This window comes from Hippopotamus amphibius, chromosome 6, assembly GCF_030028045.1.
Source record: "Hippopotamus amphibius kiboko isolate mHipAmp2 chromosome 6, mHipAmp2.hap2, whole genome shotgun sequence".
Classification (NCBI taxonomy): domain Eukaryota; kingdom Metazoa; phylum Chordata; class Mammalia; order Artiodactyla; family Hippopotamidae; genus Hippopotamus; species Hippopotamus amphibius.
The window spans coordinates 8488150-8509012 of record NC_080191.1 but is presented as its reverse complement, the minus strand read 5'-3'; the positions used below and the strand labels follow the sequence as shown (position 1 = coordinate 8509012).

Genomic DNA, 20863 nt, shown 5'->3' with positions numbered 1-20863 from the left:
TGAAGAAACCGAGACTCAGAAAAGTGACATGACCGAAAGGCACAGTTGCTTGGCGTCAGGGCTGGATTTCGAAACGCCTGTTCATATGCTGACAGCGCTCAGGTTTTTAGTAAGGGTGAGCGCCATCTGATGCCCAGTTCTTCTGACACCAGAAGAATATTCACAAGCGGAGCCATGGTAAAACTTCGGTTATGAAAGCTGTATTTCCAAAAGCTGGTACAAGAGTGTAAAGCAATTATATTCCAATAAAGAGCTAAAGAAAAAAAAAAAGCTGTATTTAACGTTGTTTTCAGCTGTTTGTGTTTATCACCTAATTTTAATTCCGCAGATTTACCCTAATAACAGAACATCAGTTGCTTTTGTGAGATCTGCTTTGCTACGGAAACCCCAAAAAAGATGACTGCATAAGTGCTTTATCTTTTTTGCCTAAACTTGAAGGCTTTCCTATCCTTAAAATCCAATCAGTGGGATCCTTCTGTACCTGTATGACTACGAACATTTGTTCCATCCACTGCGCTAGCTGGAGATTTGTTTGGATGTAAACAAGAAACTCGATTTTTGACTGATCCAGCCTATGGCCAGAAGCGTGAGATGTACAGCCAAGTAAGTAAGTGAGGTCTCATCATCAGCCTTCAAACAAAGAAAAGTGCCTCTTCTCTCAGGATACCTCTCACACGGTATTTATTTAGCGCATAACCATCTGACACCACACCAAATGAAGGCACGAGTCAACTTTTTTTTTTTTTAAGGTTAAAAATATAAGTTCTCTTTTCTTCCCATAGCCCAGTGGATTATCTTGTTTACAGATGAACACACCCCATGGTGGAGGCCATCGTTTCATGATTTGCCATCTGGGTGTTCAGCTCTAGTCCTCAAATTTGTATTAGTCTTTTTAAGGGGACATTTCACATTCTTGCTTCAAGATTAGAAAATCATTGGCTATTTTATTTTCTTTAAATTTTATTTTAGACGGTGTCTGTTGAGCTAAATCAAGGAAAATTTCCAAAGTTATTTTCACCATTTCAGAGCTTCTAAAATACAGTTTTGTTTTTAAATTGAAGTGTGGTTGATTTACAGTGTTGTGTTACTTTCAGGCATAAATTGATTCAGATATATATGTATATAACTATATTCTTTTTAAAATTTTTTTCCATTATAGTTTGTTACAGATATTTATTATAGTTCCCTGTGCTGTACAGCAAGTTCTTGTTCTTTACCTCTTTTACGTATAGTAGTGTGCATCTGTTAATCCCATACTCCCCAATTTATCCATCTCCACCCCTTCGCTTTTGGTAACCATAAATTTCTTTGTCTGTGAGTCTTTCTGTCGTGTAAATATGTTCATTTGTACTATTTCTTAGATTCCACATATAAGTGATATCTTATAGTATTTGTCTTTATCTGACTTACTTCACTTAGTATGATAATCTCTAGATCCATCCATGTTGTTGTAAATGGCATTATTGCACTCTTTTTTATGGTTAAGAGTCTCGTGTGTGTGTGTGTGTGTGTGTGTGTGTGTGTGTGTGTGTGTATACATCTTTATCCATTCCTCTGTCGACAAACGTTTACGTTGCTTCCCTGTCCTGGCTATTGTAGATAGTGCTGCTCTAAACACTGAGGTGCATGCATCTTTTCGAATTAGAGTTTTCTCCAGATATATGCCCAGGAGTGGGATTGCTGGATCATATGGTAACTATTTTTAGTTTTTTAAGGAGCCTCCAGGATGTTCTCCGTAGTGGCTGTACCAATTTACACTCCTACCAACAGTGTAGGTGGTTTCCCTTTCTCCACACCCTCCCCAGCTTTTGTTATTTATAGACTTTTTAATGATGGCCATTCTGACTGGTGTGAGGTGATACCTCATTGTAGTTTTGATTTGCATATCTCTAATAATTAGCCATGTTGAGTATCTTTTCTTGTGCCTGTTGGCCATCCTCATGTCTTCTTTGGAGAAGTGCCTGTTTAGGTCTTCTGCCCATTTTTTGATATAGTGGTGTGGTTTTTGGTTATTGAGTTGTATGAGCTGTTTATGTATTTTGGAAATTAAGCCCTTGTGAGTTGCATTATTTGCATATATTTTCTCCCAGTCTGTAGGATGTCTTTTCGTTTTGTTTATGGCTTCCTTTGCTGTGCAAAAGCTTTTATGTTTGATTAGGTCCCATTTATTTATTTTTGCTTTTATATCTTTTGCCTTGGGAGACACCTAAGAAAACATTGCTATGATTTATATCAGAAAATATTTTGCCTGTGTTCTCTTCTAGGAGTTTAATGGTGTCACGTCATATTTATGCCTTTAAACCATTTTGAGTTTTTGTGTATGATGTGAGGGAGTGTTCTTTCTAACTTCATTGATTTACATGCATATAGTACAGCTTTAACATGTATTAAACCTTGTGTAATATTTAAATAACTTTCAACAAAATTAGAGAAGGATTGTAATAAGTCAAAGATTAATAGTGAGCTAAAACTGTATATTCAGATTCTGTTAACACTGTGATTAGGGTTGGTGATAAAATACTAAAGATACTCTCCACTTTGACTATGGATATGTCCTTGATAATTGTTCCAGGGTTTTATAGGGGTTTTACACTTTAAAGCAGTTGTTCTCAGCCTTGGCTGAACATAAGAACCACCTGGAAGTTTTGAAAAATACTGATGGCTGGGTACTGATTTAATTCATCTGGAATAAAGTCTGGGCAACAGGCCTTGTAAAAGCTCCCCAGGTGTTTCTAGTCTGCAGCTTAGATTGCAAACCACTGCTTTACCCTTGCTTCTCAAAGTGTGGTTCATGAACCAATACCATTCATACCACTTGAAAACTTGCTAGAAATGCACGCTGTCAGGCCTCACCTCAGACCTACTTAATCACAATCTGCGTTTTAACGAGATCCATCTGTGCACCTATTAAAGCCTGAGAAGACTGCTTTACACTATAACCCGTGGAGAACTGTCCTAAGTGGCTGCAGTTCTTCGCGGTGAATCCTCTACAAAGATACATCAAGCAAGACGTGAAGTTTTTTGTTTCTTTGGGTTTTTGGTTGTTTTACAAATGTATGTAAGGTTAGGGTACAAACAACACAAAACTCCTGAATGTGCAGGAGTCTTGGAGCCCAGCCTAGGTTTCCTCTAGGTTGGCACTTGAGACACATTTATTTTTATTTCCATACTGCTTTAAATCCTGGGCAGGCTAGAGCTTTTCCCATTATATCTTTTAGTCCTTTAGGAAACAGAAGCAAGGCTTGTTAATAACTCATACCTTAGGAACAGCCCCCAAGTTCAAGCTAAGCTACACCCAGGCAGCTTCCTGGTATCCAGCATTACCTACTGCTTCCCCCTGTGCCCAGGCGTCCTCTGTGCTCCTACCCGTCCTATCTTGGAGTGCTGCTTTTCAGCCGGAACACACCTGACGTTCTGCTTATTAAAATGTTCAAGTGATTCTGTACTGAATGGTAAAGAGCACCGCCCTGAGCAGCCCAAGGGTCCCAGTCCCTCCTCTGAACCCCCAGACTGCCCTGTTGCCTCTCCAGCAGCAGAGGGCTCACCTCCGGCCCAGCCAAGGGCTCTAGGACCCTGCACCAGGCCTCCCGTCGCGGTCCCTTCTGACTGGTCAGTGTTGGCATACCTCCCTGCTTTGATGAAATCAAAGTTTCTTTTCTCATCATTTTTTCTCATTCTTTTGTTGTCACACTTTAGTGCTTAATTTTTATCTTTGTTCTGCATACCTGTGTGCCGCAGGTCTCTCATGTATCTATGACTTTAATATATCCCAGTGGTTCTTAATGTGTGGTCTCCAGATCAGCAGATCAGCATCACCTGGAACATGCTAAAAATGCACATTCTCCAACCCACTCCAGATCCACTGAACCAGAAACTGGTGTGAGACCCAGGATTCTGTGTTTGCATAGGCTCAAGCATTTCTGATACACACTGAAGTAAAAGAACCTATGATTCATCACATTTTTAAAGCCCCCTATCAAGGGTCAAACTTTGTCATTTATGTTTGCGTTACTACTGAGTTTGTTACAAATATTCTGTACGATGTATAAAATCTATCGGAGATATGGAGATTTGCAAGTTTAAGTTATGATTCCATTTTGGGAAGGGTAGTGGATAGTATAAGCACTATAGTAGTTTAAAAAATGAGTTTCCTTGAGGGAAAGAGTATCACTAGGTTGATAGAGATTAATTTTAATTTCGAGGATATACCATGGAATGAATTCAATCAATTGAAAATTAGTATGTTCGTGAGAATAGCTAACACTGAGCATAGCAGGGACTTGCTGTTTCTTGAAATTGCCGGTGATGACGTTCTCTCTGTCAGTGGAAGTGTCTCTGGGTTTTGTGGGTCGACATTCCAGACGGGAAGCTAATTTTTATCAGATTTCTGCAAAGTGTCACGTGGTGTCTTCAAAAATTATCTCAGTCCTCAAACCACGATGAGATAGGTGTACCTCGATTTTACTAGTGAAATTGAAGCCCAAAAGTAAATAATAGTATTGTTAGTGATTTTATAATTTTACTCAGGGCACCGCTCAAGTTTTAGAGCCAGAAGGGAGCTGACAACTTCTTTACTCCTATGTGTTCGTTTTACAAAAGAAGAAAATGCAAGGTTAAGTGACTTGGCTACCATTTTGCTAGCTAGCTGGGACACACACCTGATTTTAAATATGTGTAAAATGTAAATACTCAGAGTATGGAATCCTGAGGTTGCCAGCCTGTTCATTCATTAACAAGTAGCTGGCACTGTTTGGAGTTAGGGAGAACACATTCTTTAGATAGAATTTTAAATATGTATCTCAAATCTCCAAAAAAAAAAAAAATATGAACAGATACCACACTCCACTTATTAACATGGCTTGGTGTAAGATAGAGCATATGTCCTTAACTTTGCCATATCAGCAACTGGGGCAAGGTCACATAACTAACATTTTGTATAAATCCTCAGAATGCCTTTACTCTCATATCTGTGGACTTGGAAAAATTTAGAATTCCTTCTGTGTAATCAAATCAAAATCTTTCAGTTTGGTTACATCGGTCTTATATTTGGCGTTAACTGGCATAAGCGTCTCCGTCCTTTGTAACAATCCGTTTCTCCAAATGACATAGTTAAACATACAAATCATCCTAAGACCATATAGTCGAATACAGAAGTATCCGTGTGTGTACCTTTAAATGCTGGCCGTAAGAACCACGGCATGTACAGATCTGTGATGCAAGTTTCTACACAGCCTGAAAGTGGGAAGTGAGAGCAAAGGGACCATGAACTTGCCATCCTTTAGATGGTGAGCAGAGTCCTACCTTTACATTGCAGCTAAACGGAAGCACAAAGGGTGCCGGCATCAGTTTCTTATCCCCATATAAATATCCCAGTTCTTTCACAATGTCAGATACATGCTTCATGCCCTAACAGATAGGTTCGTGGTCCGTAAAAATTGCTTTGCTGCTTGTTATGACATGACTAATGCTAGCAATTTGTTGTAACCAGGACTTCTGCAAAGGGTCCGTTTCACTCCTCACATGCTTGAAGAGTCTGCTGAGGGGCGCTGGGCTTGCACAGAGGCTCGCAGCAGTTCTGTTGGAGATGTCAGCAGCGTGACTGCAGGAAGCCTCCAGAGGCCCAGCGAGGCTTCATATAAACAGCTTGAATGCTCAGGTTGGCCAAAACTCCTAAGAGCAGAGGAAGAGGAGACACCTCCTCTTCAGTGTTTCCCAAATCTGGCTGTTAATCAGTCATCGAGGATTTTTTTTTTTTTTTAAATATAAGTTCCTAGACAACACCCCGGAGGTCATATACCAGGAATTTATTAATCATACATGTATCGAGCACTTATAGAAGAATAGGTCATAGTCTAGATCCTGTCCACAGATTACTGACTCTCTGAACCCCCACAGCAGCTCTGTGTGGTGGGTACTACTGTTTTGAGACGAGGCAGCAGAGGCACAGTGAAGTTCTTGCCTGAGTTCGTGCAGCAAGGGAAGGGCAGAGCCAGGATTCCAACTCAGGCTGTCTGGCTCTAGAACACACATTCTTAACACTCTGCTGCCCCTGGGCCAGTTGAGAACGTGACACAGGCAGTACGCCTCCTCCCCATCCACCTCAGATCTTAGGATAAAACCACATGGCAACAGCGATGAAGCTGTTACTAGAAAGAGGGGGGGAGGGAGGAAGGAAGGAAAAGAGGGGAAAAGAGAAAAGGAGGGAAGGAGAGAGAAAGGAAGGGAGGGAGGGATTAAGGAAGGGAGGAAGGGAAATACATATATATACACACACATACCTAGATGCCGGATGGCAGGAGTTAGGGATGGTGGGGAGCAAGGGAGCAGATGGAACTATGAAGGGCTATAGCCCAAGGCAGGTCTTTGTGGTGCTGGAAAAGTTTTGTCTTGATTGTGGTGCCAGTCACACAGATCTACGATGCACAGGATAAAATGACACCTCTGCCATTGTTGGTTGCCCGGTTTTGATATTATACTGTAGTGTAAGATAGGAGCCCTGGAGAAATGGTGATCATACACAGGACTGCTCTGTTCTATTTGTGCAATTTCTTGTGAGTCTATAGTCATTTCAAAATGTAAAAAAATTAAAACTCCTTTGCCTCCCTTTGGCCAGCCCCAAGTCAATTAGAGGGCTGTCTCTTTAAGATCGGCTCACAGAGAAATGATTCTTGGAAGACAAGCATTCACTTAAGGGCAAGAAAAGTGCAGTGGCTCTGGGTAGAGCAGCAGCGCGGCAGCTGAGCGCGGCCACCACTAACAAAGGCAGGCACCTCTTTAACTACAGACAGGGGGCTGGAACCTGTTGCTTATGTCTTGCAGTGATTCCCAAGTGCCCAGTGTCCTGGTGGCTTAGATAAGAACCTCTGGGGAGAGAGCTAAGTGAATGTGCAGAATCCATGTCCCACATCTAGAGACTTTATGGGTCAAGGACAGGGTCCAATAGCCTGTGTTGTGAAAGCTCCCTAGGTGATATGGGTTTCAGAATCTCAGCTTAAGGAGCAGCTGATCAAGCTGGATGCCGGTAACATCTCAGGAGTCCACCAAGCCCTTGGTTTTCATATGGTTGGCATGGCTCAGAGACCAGCATTCTATTCACAAAAACATCTGAAGTGTTATACCCTTTTCTGAATGCTCCGTATACACAATGAAATAGTACAATGAATTTTTTTCTATTGCCTCTCTTCTCTTTGGTTATTTACCAAGTTTTTTATGGCAGAAATATAATTACAAATACCAACATAATTCTATTATAGGTACAAATGTTTTAGGATTCAAAAGCCATTAGGTACTGCTGCTAAATTAAGAATGGTTTTGGCTACAAGCAACAGAGTAATCAATCAACAAACAGGGGTCTATTTGCCTCATATAGTAAGAAGTCTAGACATAGGCAGTTGCTGGTATTGGTCCCGCAGCTCAAGAACTGGGGCTGACATCTCTGTTATTCTCTTGGCCTTTCCTCCATGGCTGCAGCCTCTTTGCATTCAAGACTGGATAGCGGGGAAGGGGCAGGACCGCTGGCATTCTGCTCCTGTCTCATTGGCCAGAACAGTATCCCATTGCTACTCCTGGCTGGAGAGGAGGCTGGAAAATTGTGTATTTTGCTTTAGGCAAGAAAGGAAAATGGGAAGGGATTGGGTGTTGGGAGGCTAACCTACACCGTCTGCCACAGCTTTCAAATTAAATCGTATCAAGCACTGTTTAATTAAATCTAGAAACAGCTGATCAGATATATAATAATAAATTGTCAGAAAATACTGATATGAAAGTTAGGCATAAAGCTCTCCACTGTCAGTAATTATACATTTTTGTTTTGGTCTTTCATTTTCTGTTGGAACCAGTTCTAGCTGATGAAGAACGTCTGTGCCTTCAATCAGTTGCCTGTATAGGCGGAAAAAATGGGAACTTCAGTCAGTCACAAAGTTTCACATTTAGCTTACACTCCTATATTGAGCCCTATCTAGATCAACTAGGGCTACGTCCTACAAATTAAATTAACCCCAGTCATAATACCTTAAAGAGCTCTAGATGTGTGCACTTTGCCACGGCCCTCCACGCCTGCTCCGGGACCCTTCCAGTCTGTTATCCTCACTGTCATCACAGTGTTCTGTTAAAAATGCCCCTGTGGTCTCACCTCCCCGCTTAAAACACTTCAATAATTTCCCATTATCCTTATGATGGAGACCAAGGCCTCTGCCATGGCCGGCCTCCTCGCTCCCCTCCAGGGTGCCTTGCAGCCAGCTCCCTTGCTCTCTCGGCTCCAGCTGGACTGGCTCTTAGCACCTCAGCCGCCCGATGCGCTCCTCCTGCCACAGCTGTCTCCTGTGCTCTTGCTGCCACTACCCCCTGGCCTGGTCACCTCCTGACCTTCCTTCAGATCTTACTCAGTCATCATTTCCTTGGGGGATGTTTCCCAGAAACCACCCCCTGCCCTGCCCTGCTTATGTCAGGTTCCCCCCTCCTTTATAGGCGAGATCAGGGATAAATCTGACATTTATTTCTATGCTTCTTGGATGAATTTCTGATTCACCCGAGGGCAGAGGTCATGCTTCTGCTTAGTGCTCAGTGCCTGGCACTTCCCCGCCATCCACCACATGCATGAATAAAAGCCCAAAGCCATGCTGGCCACAAGCCAGAACTCCCTGAGTGCAACCAGACTTCTGATGGCTCTCTCAACTGAAAACAGGCAGCAGGGGCCAGAAAGAGAGCCCTGAACATAGGGCTGTGCCCTCTGCCAGTGTTTGGGTTGAAGCAGTGGTTGAAGGGAAGGTGTGATTTCCATTTCATGATCCTTTATGGCAACACAGTCAGTGCTGATGTGTGACCATGCTCTAGTCATTTCTTTTTCGGGGGGGGGTGGGGGGGGCGGGGCTTGATTTTTGCCATCCCAATTAGAAAACATGACACAGAGCAGGACACAAGATACATTCTGAGGATGAAGAGCAGGGAATAAATGGACAGATTCACCTCCGTGCAAAGAGGATGTAAAGCCTATTCTCCCAAATTGGTTTCACAAATACTGAATGAGAGCCTACTGTGTGCACCTCTCCACTGTGACAGGTGTCAGGGCACAAAGTAAGTGAGACTCAGTCCCTATTTCAAGTTGTTCACAGTGTGCCAAAGAGGACAGAGAAGCAGTTTGATTTGGTCGTTGGGGTGGATTTCTGACCTAAGCCTTGAACGGGATTTTGGCAGAATGAAGGAAGGCAGAAAGTAGCAAGACAAGCAAAGGCCCAGAGGCTGTTCTGGGAGGGATGGTACTCTGATCTGGCTGCATTCAGCTGCCATGTTCAAAGCTTCCAAATCTACACCTCCAGCCCTTGCCCAGTTTGAATACCTACTCCTGGTATTTAGGAGTTGCCACCTGTCTGTCATATGGGTATCTTCACTTGAAACACGACTTGTCCATCTTGAATTCCTGATCTTCTCTCCCATATCCTCCTTCTTGTATTCTCTACCGTGGTGAATGGCACCGACCATCCAACCAGTTCCAAACTCCTAGGAGCCCCTCCAGACCTTCACTGCCCAGTGTGGTCGCCACTAGCTGCAGGTGGCTATTTGTAATTCCGGTGCTCTTGCAAGAGGGAGTGAGGGCACATCCTTCTACTCCGCCATCTTGAACCGTCTTAGAAAATTTTCTTATGAAGCTCAGGCCTGGCAAAGGTGGAGTTCCTCTCCCTTGTCACCTGTAGACAGAATTCCTGAGACTTGACCAAAGCTCTAGCTGCCTTTCATTTCCTCAAGCTCTGCTCTCACTGTATAAACCCGATGATGGAAAAAACAGTTTTCCAATGGATCACAAATAGATAGCAGCCATTTGGAAGTAAGTTCTGGATGCTGGAAGTCCAAGATCGAGATGTTGGCTGGTTGGATTTCTCCCAAAGCCTCTCACTCTGGCCTGCAAATGGCCCCCTTCCTGCTGTGTCCTTACATGTATATAGCTTTTCCTCTGTGTATACCCACAGGTGGCTATTTGAATTAAATTAAATCAAATTAATTAAATTTAGTTCCTCAGTTGCACTGGCCACATTTCAAGTGTTAAGCGGTTTACGTGGCTAGTGGCTTTCACAACGGGCAGCACAGATCACGGTGCATTTCCATCACTGCAGAAAGTTCTGTCAGGTACCACTGCTCTAGACCTTTCCCATAACCTCAGCACCAACATCTAAATAGTCATAAAGTCTTGTTGAATCTAACTTCCAAATATCTCTTGAATTTTTCCATGTATCCCCTGCTCATCTGTCTGCCAGTGCCTCAGACGAGGACTTCATTTATGGCCTTCTATTACCATCACTTCTTAACTGGCCTTTCCACCTTCATTTTCATCCTTTGCTAATTAATTCCTTGCTTCTGCTAAAAAGAGATTGTTTTTCCAGAATAAGAACCTGGTCCTGTTGCTCCCAATGTGAAATTCTCCCATGGCTTCCCAGCCCCTGCAGGTGGGGGTCCGTGCTCAGCAGCATGGCACCCGCAGCCCTTGGAGAGGTGGGCTCTGGCTGCCTCATCTTCTCCAGCCTCCGCCCTCTCCATTGCCCCCTGGGCACCAAGCTCTAGCCAGACTAGATGACTGGTAGATAGGATACTCGCCTTACTCCTTAGGGTCTCTCTGCAAAGGCTCTTCACTCTTTCTAAAAGTGATTTTATTCATTTTGATTTCCAGTCTTCTCTATCTGGTTAACTTCTACATGACTTTCAGTACTCATTTCACATTCTCATGAAGCTTTCCATGACTCCTCCCCACTTTGGAGGTCCCTTATAATGAAATGAATTCCTCCCCAGCACTGCCCCCAACATATACCCCTCTGACCTCTGTATATGTGAATGGAGATCTTACAGGCTTGTACTTTGATATTCTTTACCTATGAAACCATTGCGCAAGGCCATCAACGAGACTATGGGTTGATGCGGTCTCCCCTCAAAGGCATTCCCAGTGTCGTCCATCTTAAGACAAGTACCAGAAATTAGGGCTTGGAAGGAGGGTTTGTCTCAAATAGGAGAGGAAATTTCTGTATCTCTATGGACTCTGCTAACCACGTCTGGGCTTCCGGAAGCTCAGATAAACCGAGGGGTGCTTTGTGATGACAGGGAAGAGAAAGCCTCTCCCACTAGAGGCAGCCCTACAGCAGGGAAGGAGGGTATCCCCGAAGGAGTTCGTTATATTTTGTCAGATTATTTAGTTGCCTATTATGGTATAACTCTTCTGCTTTCTCCCCTAGCGTTATCAGGGCGTGTTTAAATATTTCAGCGCAGACTCAGCTGTTATCTGGAGGCTTAAGGGAAAAAAAATTGAGATTCTTCTTAGGCTAGAGCAATAAAAGCAGTGCAGCGCCTCCCTGAGGCCAGCCAGCGTGTCGGTCATAACAAATTAGTGCGAGAGATTCCCCTAAAGAATCCCATGGAAAGAAGCAATCATCAAAAGGAGACCAAGCACTCCTCCGCTCCACTACCATCCTGTACGGACCTGCTCTGACTTTTACACAGGAGCTGGAGGGTATTGCCTTGCTCTCTCCTGTATTCCCAGTGCACTCTTTACAGGGCTCACATGGTCATGTCTCACTGTCTCACAATTACTGGGTTTTCTAACACATTATAGGCCCCCTGAAGGGCAGAAAGTGTGCCACATCACTCTTGCCCCAGGACAGGGGCTAGCGTTTGGTAGGTGCCTAATAAAATGCCAGTTGAATGAATGGGTCAGAAGGCCAGCAGCAGGGAAGGCTGAAAAAAGATTCCAGGCCAGAAGGTGGAGGACCTGGAGTGTCACTCTGGACTCTAGGCTCTATGCATCTGGGGGTGGAGGTGGTGAAGGAGGCACTAAATGTTTTAGTCATGTTTGAGAAAGGCACCTTTTGGAAGAATATGAAGAATCAGCTAAGCACACGGTTGAGGGCAGCGATACCACCACCAAGATGACAGAAAGATATTTAAAAGATCTAAGAAACTGTGAGAATTATTTGGACTTAAAAAATAATTGAGGAATGCATTTTCAAAATCAGGATAGAGTTTCAGACCAGGGAAGAGGAGGAAAATGCATTATTTTAGCTTCTGTAGCTGTTAAAATAAAATCATCTCTAAAGAAATCTCCTTGGATGAAAATATACTTTCTGCTTTTTTTCAACCTGGAAGTATCACCTGCATTCACTGAAGGAATAATTGTGCTTAAAATTAACACTGGCCTGGAATTTTTTATTGGAATGAAGAGTCAGTAATTAACCCTATGGAGTAGCTGGAATAATCTAATAATAAGAAAAGTTCTGACACTTTATACATCATTTCAGGAAAGACAAAGTAAGCTTCAACTTATATTCATTTCAGCAACCAAATAGAGATATGAAACATGGGAGTGATGAAAAGTACAGGCACCATCCATTTTAGGTCCATATGCCTATAAGCATCTTGCTAATAATATTCTAATAATTATTACCCGAGATATTTCCAAAGTTTAGGTTGCTCAGTTAAAAAGAAAAGTTACTTGTAACTGGGATGATTTTCATCTCTCTCTTCACAATGTTCATGGACAATTACTCAAATGGCTTCCCCTCACTTCTACATCTACATATGTCTACATTTTTAAGAACTATGGTGTTATTCATAGTAACTAAGAATTGACAATATCCTTGAGGCTGAATATCCGGAGAAGGATGGAATAATGGATGGATGGTTGGATGCACAGAACCTTATAATGGCTGTGCCTAAATGGTTTCTGTGTTTTTTATAGATAGCAAGCTTCTTATGAAATACTTATTTCTAAACATTTTTATCTATAGTATTTGTGTTACTTTTTCTTTTAAATTCTATTTTTAGTTACCTGTAGACTATGTACAATACTTACCCAAATCTTTTTGAACCACATTTTTACATACATGAATATTATACAGACAAACTTACAAGGCACATACCCAAAAGCCACATATTTTCTGTCTAGATATGGAGTTGCTTGTAGTGTGATGTAGAATTGTGACCCATTGCTGTGACGGCCTTTGTTGACCATTCCAAGAACTCCCCTTTTATTATGAGGAATTGAGAAGTTTTCATCTAGAAAAGACAATACACAGTAGGTCATTAAAATATTTCTATTTTCTTGATTGATTGTAATACATAAAGCACAAACAGATTGCTTGGTAACAAGGGTTCTCAATCACATTTATCAATATATTCCCAATTATAAGTATTCTATGTTTCAAATTACTTTCACTCAACTGGGCTGTTAAAAAAGATAAGCTGGAAAGTCTTATTAGAACTATTTGAGCATTTACCTTTAGTTTATCATTAGCATAGCTCAAAACAACTGTGCTGGGCTTCCCTGGTAGCATAGTGGTTAAGAATCTGCCTGCCAATGCAGGGGGCACGGATTCTATTCCTGGTCCGGGAAGATCCCGCATGCCACAGAGCAACTAAGCCCGTGCGCCACAACTACTGAGCCTGCGCTCTAGAGCCCACAAGCCACAACTAATGATGAGCCCACACTCTGCAACTACTGAAGCCCGCCCTCCTAGAGCCAGTGCTCCGCACCAAGAGAAACCACTGCGGTGAGAAGCCCCCAATCGCTGAAACTACAGGAAGCCCATGTGCAACAAAGACGACCCAACACAGCCAATAAATATAAATAAGTAAATAAATATATTTGAAAAAACTGTTTTAAGAAAATTGATAATGTAAAAGGAAGAACTTGAAATTAATAATATAAAAGGAAGCACAGCTTTTTTTAGGAATAAAAGTCAGCAAACATTCTTGTATTCTTTTTGCAGTAATATTTTATTCAAACTGTTAAAAATGACTATTATTAAATGATTATTAAAAATGACTACTTGGAGAAACCTTTCACAGACCCTTCCCCTCACAGCATCTTCTACAGACCTCTACTGTAGTCTTTAAAACACTCTATGTAACTTTTTTTGGGGGGGCTGCATTGGGTCTTCGTTGCTGTGCACGGGCTTTCTCTAGTTGCAGTGAGCGGGGGCTACTCTTCATTGCAGTGCACGGGCTTCTCACTGCGAGGGCTTCTCTTGCTGTGGAGCATGGACTCTAGGCACACAGTCTTCAGTAGTCGTGGCCTGTGGGCCCTTGAGCACTCAGGTTTTAGTAGTTGTGGTATGCGGGCCCTAGGGTACGTGGGCTTCAGTAGTTGTGGTGTGAGGGCTCAGTAACTGTGGCTCATGGGCTCTAGGGCGCAGGCTCAGTAGTTGTGGCTCCCGATCTTAGTTGCTCCACAGCATGTGGGATCTTCCCAGATCAGGGATCAAACCCGTGACCCCTGCATCGGCAGGCAGGTTCTTAACCACTGTGCCACCAGGGAAGTCCCATACTCAACGTAACTGTTTACATGTTGTTTCCTGTTTGTGAAGGTAGGGACTTTATTTCATCGTAGCTTTACCCCCAGGGCCTCCTAGCACATTATTTGGCACATGTGTGGCCTTAAATATTGATGATGAAAGTAAGTTAATTTATGCTTATTTTTAGTAGACTTTAAATAAATTTTAATCTCAAATCTTATCGGTTGACCAAGATTTTGTGGAAAGTGATTTTTTTTTAGTATAAGATTAACAAGTAAAAAGAATTTTACGGTGATTATCATGTCACCATTTTCAGGAAGAACCATTTCCAGCATGAAATAAGATTTGCCTCCAAACTCAAAAACACAGAAGGAAGTAATAGAAGAGAAATTCAGTAAAAGTTTTCATTCAATAACTTTATCAAATTCTAGGAATAATTGAGAGATATGAATATTAACTGTCAAGATTTTCTTAAACTGCAGTTGCTGACTATTCTTATTTTAAGTTTCAAAGCTAAGCCAATTAAGCCATATCTATGATGGTTACTTTTAGCTTGTTAAATTGCACGCTGGATTAAGACCTCTGAAATCTTATGAAATGCAAATAAAGTATTTTTGTGCAAATGTATCTTTATAATTACACTGATACTCCATATTCATTTCAGTGGAATAGAAAATAACCCATTAATTTCACAGAAAATCGCATAGCATAGAAATCTGCCCAAGCAAAAATTCAGTTTTAACAAAATGGTAGTTGTCATGGCTCTTAGATATTATGATCAATTTTTGTTAAATTTTGGAATTGGAAAGAAAATTTCTAGACTTGTAACATTTTTACCCAAAATTCCGTGATTATGGGAGAACTTTTAAAGCATTAAGGGTGTAACTTTATTTGAAATAGAAATCAGAATTTACCTGCTGAAGAAAATCGGTTTCTGAATTTATTTAATATAAAACTCATTCTGATGTTTATAGTGAAAGCAACTACTACTTTCCCAAGTTTGGGGAAACTGTCTTTATTTTCTCTGGTAAGGGAATAATCAGTTTGGGACATTTCCATATAATTTTCTGAAGGCAGTAATGTCAAGTAGAAATTGGACCTGAATCCTGCAACATCAATTTTTTAAACCCGTTGCTCTAATTTTACCAGCATATTTAAATAACAGCTATTCACTAATTATTTATTGTTATATAAAAGTAAATTGGGTGTGCTACCTAGCATTTTTAAACTGTTGCTTTAATGAGATATTTTTTATATTTTTATTTGAAGTATAGTTGATTTACAGTATTATATTAGTTTCAGGTATATAGCATAGTGCTTCATTATTTTTACAGCTTATATTCCATTAAAAGTTATTACAAGATGATGGCTATAATTCCCTGTGCTATATAAGATATCTTTGTTGTTTATTTTATACATAGTGGTATGTATCTCTTAATCCCATACCCCTACCTGGCCCCTCCTTCTTTCCCTCCCCGCTCTGGTAACTAGTTTGCTTTCTCTGTGATTCTGTCTCTTTTTTGCTATATACATTTGTTTCTATTATTTTTTAGATTCCACATATAAGTGATAACATACAGGATTTGTCTTTTCCTGATATTTCACTAAGCATAATATTCTCTAGGTCCATTCACATTGCTGCAAATGGCAGTCTTTCATTCTTCTTTATGGCTGAGTAATATTCCTGTGTGTGTGTGTGTGTGTGTGTGTGTGTGTGTGTGTGTGTGTGTGTGTGTGTGTGTGTGTGTGTGTGTGTGTAAATACATATATATTGTAGCTCAAGGGCTCTAGAGCACAGGCTCAGTAGTTGTGGCACAAGGGCTTAGTTGCTCCATGGCATGCGGGATCTTCTTGGACCAGGGATCGAACCCATGTCCCCTGCATTAGCAGGCGGATTCTTAACCACTGTGCTACCAGGGAAGCCCAGCACAGTTGTTTTTAGCTATGTTAATGATAAAGGTAAATGCTCAAATAGTTCTAGTAAGACTTTCCAGCTTATCTTTTTAACAGTGTGTGTGTGTACGTATGTATAATTATATACACACACACACACACACACACACACACACACACACACACAAAACCCCATCTCCTTTATCCATTTATCTATTAATGGACACTTAGGCTGCTTCCGTATCTTGACTACTGTAAATAGTGTTACTTTGAACACTGGGGTGCATGTATCTTTTTGAATTAGTGTTTTTGTGTTTTCTGGATATATACCCAGGAGGGGAATTGCTGGATCATATTGTAGTTCTATTTTTAGCTTTTTGAAGAACCTCCATACTGTTTTCCATAGTGGCTACACCAGCTATATTCCCACCAATAGTGTAGAAGTGTTCTTTTTCTCCACATCCTCTCCAGCATTTATTTGTAGACTTTTTGATGATGGCCATTCTGACTGGTGTGAGGTGATACTTCAGTGTAGTTTTGATTTGCATTTCTCTGATAATTAGCAGTGTTGAGCATCTTTTCATGTACCTGTTGGCCATCTGTATGTCTTCTTTGGAAAAATGTCTGTTCAGGTCTTCTACCCATTTGATAGAGTTGTTTAGGGTTTTTTTGGATATTGAGTTGTATGAGCTGTTTACATGTTTTGGATATTAACCCCTTGTGGGTCATGTCATTTGCAAATATTTTATCCCCTTCAGTAGGTTGTCTCTTTGTTTTGTAGATGGCTTCCTTTGCTATGCAAAAACTCATATTATTTATTGATTGATTGGTTGATTGATTGATTGATTGATTGATTGGCTTTGCTGGGTCTTCATTGCTGCACGCAGGCTTTCTCCAGTTGTGCAGGCTTCTCATTGGGCTGGCTTCTCTTGTTGCAGAGCACAGGCTCTAGGCACAGGGGCTTCAGTAGTTGTCGCTCATGGGCTTAGTTGTTCCTCGGCATGGGGGATCTTCCCAGACCAGGGATGGAACCCGTGTTCCCTGCATTGGCAGGTGGATTCTTAACCAGTGTGCCACCAGGGAAGTCCACCTTTGTATAACATTTAGTTGCACTATTGAATATTGACAGTGCATCAGGCTTTCTGCTTTTTATTAATGTTCACTTTCATTTAAAGACAAGGAGATCTAGGGGTTAGATAAATGGATTTTAAGTGCTGTATCTATTTGTCTACTTAATGTAACAAGGATAATACAGAACTTTAAAAATACATTCCTTTTTTTCTTCTGCTTTTCATAAAAATAACCTTTTCTCTAGTCAGCCCAAGCCTGGAGTCACCAATCCTTTGAGAGTGGGAAGGATTAGGAATATTATACAAGGAATACAAGGGGTGAGAGAGAAGGGTTGATATTCAGCTTCTAATATTAAAAACAGGATTTGGGAAGAGAAAAAAATTTGTGATTCGAAATAAAGCAAAACAGCCTTTCCTCAAGTAAAAAAAAAGATTAACTGATTTTATAAAACAATCAGCTAATTATAGTATATATATTTCATTCTTTTAAATTCACTGTGTTAAGCTTAATAAAAGTGATTTTTGTGGTTGTGGTTGCTTTTAACAAGCCCTGGGTTTTAATTCTGCATCTCGTGGAAGTACAGTCCATTGAGAGAAATGTGGAAGAAGGTCTGGCTGTCAACAACGTATTAACATTCCACGGGGAGGGGGAGCAAGTATAAATGGAGCAGGGAGACCCACGCGTTAGCTGCTCTGAGCACTGGCCCTGCGCTCTCTCTTTCAGCCACTCATTTTTTCCTTCTGGAGCGTCTCTCCTTTTCACTTGATTGTGTACTGAATTCCTAATTCTGCACTTCCAGACAGACTGAGGAATCAAAGCTTCCCTAAATCCACTGGGTTCCCTGCGCACCAGAGGAGCCAGGCCTCTAGCTGGAGACTGAATCCCCACAGTATCTAAGGATGGGAGTGAAGGGGAATGGACGGAGGCACAGGGATGTCCAGAGGGGCAATTGAGGAGGTGGGCCAAGAGATCAGTCTCCTACTGGACAGAAAACCCATGTTCTGGCTGGAACTGCACCTCCAAGCAGAGTTTGGGTGATCTGATAATGGCCTTGGGGTGGAGAGGCATGGTGGACTCTCTCATCAGGGATTAAGGATGCCAGGAAAGCTGCCCAAATGCCCTTTCCTTGTCTGCAATGTCTTATTTTAAGACCCAACTCAGAGCTGCTCTGGGCACTGCCCCCAACTCTTCCAGGCAGTCGTTCTTTCCATTCTCACACAGCACTGGGTTCTTCCTCTGTAACAGCAATGGGCACCACGCCTGCACTTCATCTGTTTAAACATCTGTCTGCACAAAAACACTAAAATCCTTGAGGGTGGAAATTTGGTCATATCATCTTTGTTTCCTAAGGTTCTAGTGGCATGTTGGCACCTTAGTTTAAAGTTTTATGAATAAATAAATGAGTGGTTTCACTTGCATGATTTCATTTGATAAAGCTGTCTCCACATGAATTTAGAAGGAAAACTATCTTTGACTTTTCCCTTTTCATTTGGCCATTGATTCAATATTATTTTTTCAAACCTTTTCATTGTATTAAAATATAGACATAAAAAGTCATGGAACACTAATGTACAGTTAGAATTATTGTTAAGGTTATTATAAGGCAAATACCCTTTTAACCACCATTCAGGCCAAGAAAAAGAACTTTGGCAGCCTTCCCTGAAGTCCCTTGTCAAGTCCCTCTCTCCCATCCAAAAGCAGCCATTCCCCTGACTTTCATATAATCACGTACTTAATGTTTCCTTATAGTTTTACCATCCAAGTGTGCCTCTGTAGGCACTATAGTTTAGTCTTTCTCATTTTAAAAGACTTATTTTGCCTTTTAAATCTCTCTTAATCCACAGCTTCTACCTCTACACTTTCTTTTCTTTACACTTTATCTGTTAATGCACCTGAGCTATTTAACCTCTAGAATTTCTCCCAGGCTGGAGTTTGCCGATTGCACACACACAGTACAGTTCAACAGGTTTTTCTGTTCCCTGTCCTGTCAGTTCTGCGCTCATACTTGTGTTGAAGACGCAGACTGTTTTACCTTGATTGATAGATTAGGGAGGGAATGACTTGAGCGTGATGAATTTCACCCCTGCTTTAATGTGCAGTTCCCTCCAGGAGAACCACTGGATGAATGTAGGAAACTGCCTCCGATGAACTGAGCCAGCTGCCCAGGAGCCCACACACCTCAGACATGACCGGCCACATGAGTCACTGCGTGTGAGCTGCGTCCACCCACATCTGGAGTTCCAGCCTCCCTCCGAAGGCAGAGAATGTGCCTTCTGCCTCGTCAAGCCACTCACAAGCTGCAGCTCTCCCCATGCCGCCTCCACAGACATCAGGGTAAGGTGCCTTATTTATTATAGTACTGATGTGTTCCTTGACCACATGATATATATAAAACTGTGTTACTGTTTTTATTAGGTTACTAACTTATTTTTTAATGTGTCACTGAGGAATTTTTTTTACCTCAGTTTTGCCCTAAGTCCTGTGATTTTGATTGCATGATTTTACATAGCACAGAGACCTTTAAGAGCACATTATGGCAGGACTGATTGCATTTCTTGCAAATTGGAAGGTCCAAAACTTCATCAGACTCATGTTCTATCCCTTTGGTAGTGTGTTCCCTCAACAGAAGGTTCACGCTGTCTGATTGTCTCTGTTTTTGTGAAGTTTGCAGATACCAATGCAGCAAATGCCTAGATCCATTCTTTCACTGGGGGCAGCAAAATGGTGACATTTTAATTTTATTTTTCCTTTTCATTATTAATTGGAATACTTTTATAACAAGATGTTTCCCCTTTCCTATAGGAAAGGCAAGATACATGCTTGGCTCTTTACCTGTATTTATTAGTTTTCAAGGTAATGAATTCATTTCCTACCGTTCCCCCAAAGGTAAGCAAGTAGGTTTTATTTTATAATATATATATTATTATGAACTCATGGATTTAAAATATTTGTTAGGTTTCAATCAGCTGCAGTTACTATTCAAATTACTTCGTCTTTGGCCAGTGAAAGACTCTTGAGCCCCTTGCCATGACCCCAGTAAATCTTTAATAGCCCTCCTGGCTCTCTGATGATACCATGACTGAACATGAGGTTCCAGGCTCATTTTGAAATTTCCTGTCTCAGAACTGGAATCTGCTATTTGTCCTCTAGGCCCTAGGGGACCTTGAAGCAAGAAATGACATTTCAATACACCGATCTAAATTCTAGGAGCATGTGTCATTACTGGGCTGGTCATTGTTTGTAGATGAATTCCATGGACAGAACTATAGATATAGGTATAGATATAGGTATAGGTATAGATATAGATCTGATACTTCTTGAGTTTAAAGTGATATTTCCAATTCAAATTCAGCACAATGGGATATTTTACTTATTAACCTCTATTGTATTTCATCTGTATCTCCTTTCTTCCACATTGAAGTTCTAAAGTTCTCAAGGACACAGGAAATGATGAAATTAGAAAATCCTATAATTACTTACTTGTTTTTTTCCTACATTATATATATAAAACAATCTCAGAATAACACTATCACCAGTAAAATTTACCAAACGTAGTTTAAAATTTTGTGTGTATTCTCCCCTTTCCTTTCATTTAAAAAAAATTGTTAGACTAAGCATACAGTCATTGTATA

At 41.2% G+C, this 20863-nt stretch overlaps 1 protein-coding gene across 1 annotated transcript in view; it reads right to left on the bottom strand.

Annotated features, from left to right (window-relative positions):
* Positions 1 to 5655: 5655 nt before the first annotated feature.
* Positions 5656 to 20863, bottom strand: part of PPIL6 (peptidylprolyl isomerase like 6) — a 33992-nt gene continuing 18784 nt past the window's right edge. Inside the window, exons 8-9 of the mRNA XM_057737694.1 lie at positions 12894 to 13029; positions 5656 to 7878 (exon numbers count right to left, since the gene is read on the bottom strand). Coding sequence (XP_057593677.1) covers positions 7767 to 7878; positions 12894 to 13029 — 248 coding nt within the window. The 3' untranslated portion in view covers positions 5656 to 7766. The remainder of the gene's footprint in view (positions 7879 to 12893; positions 13030 to 20863) is intronic.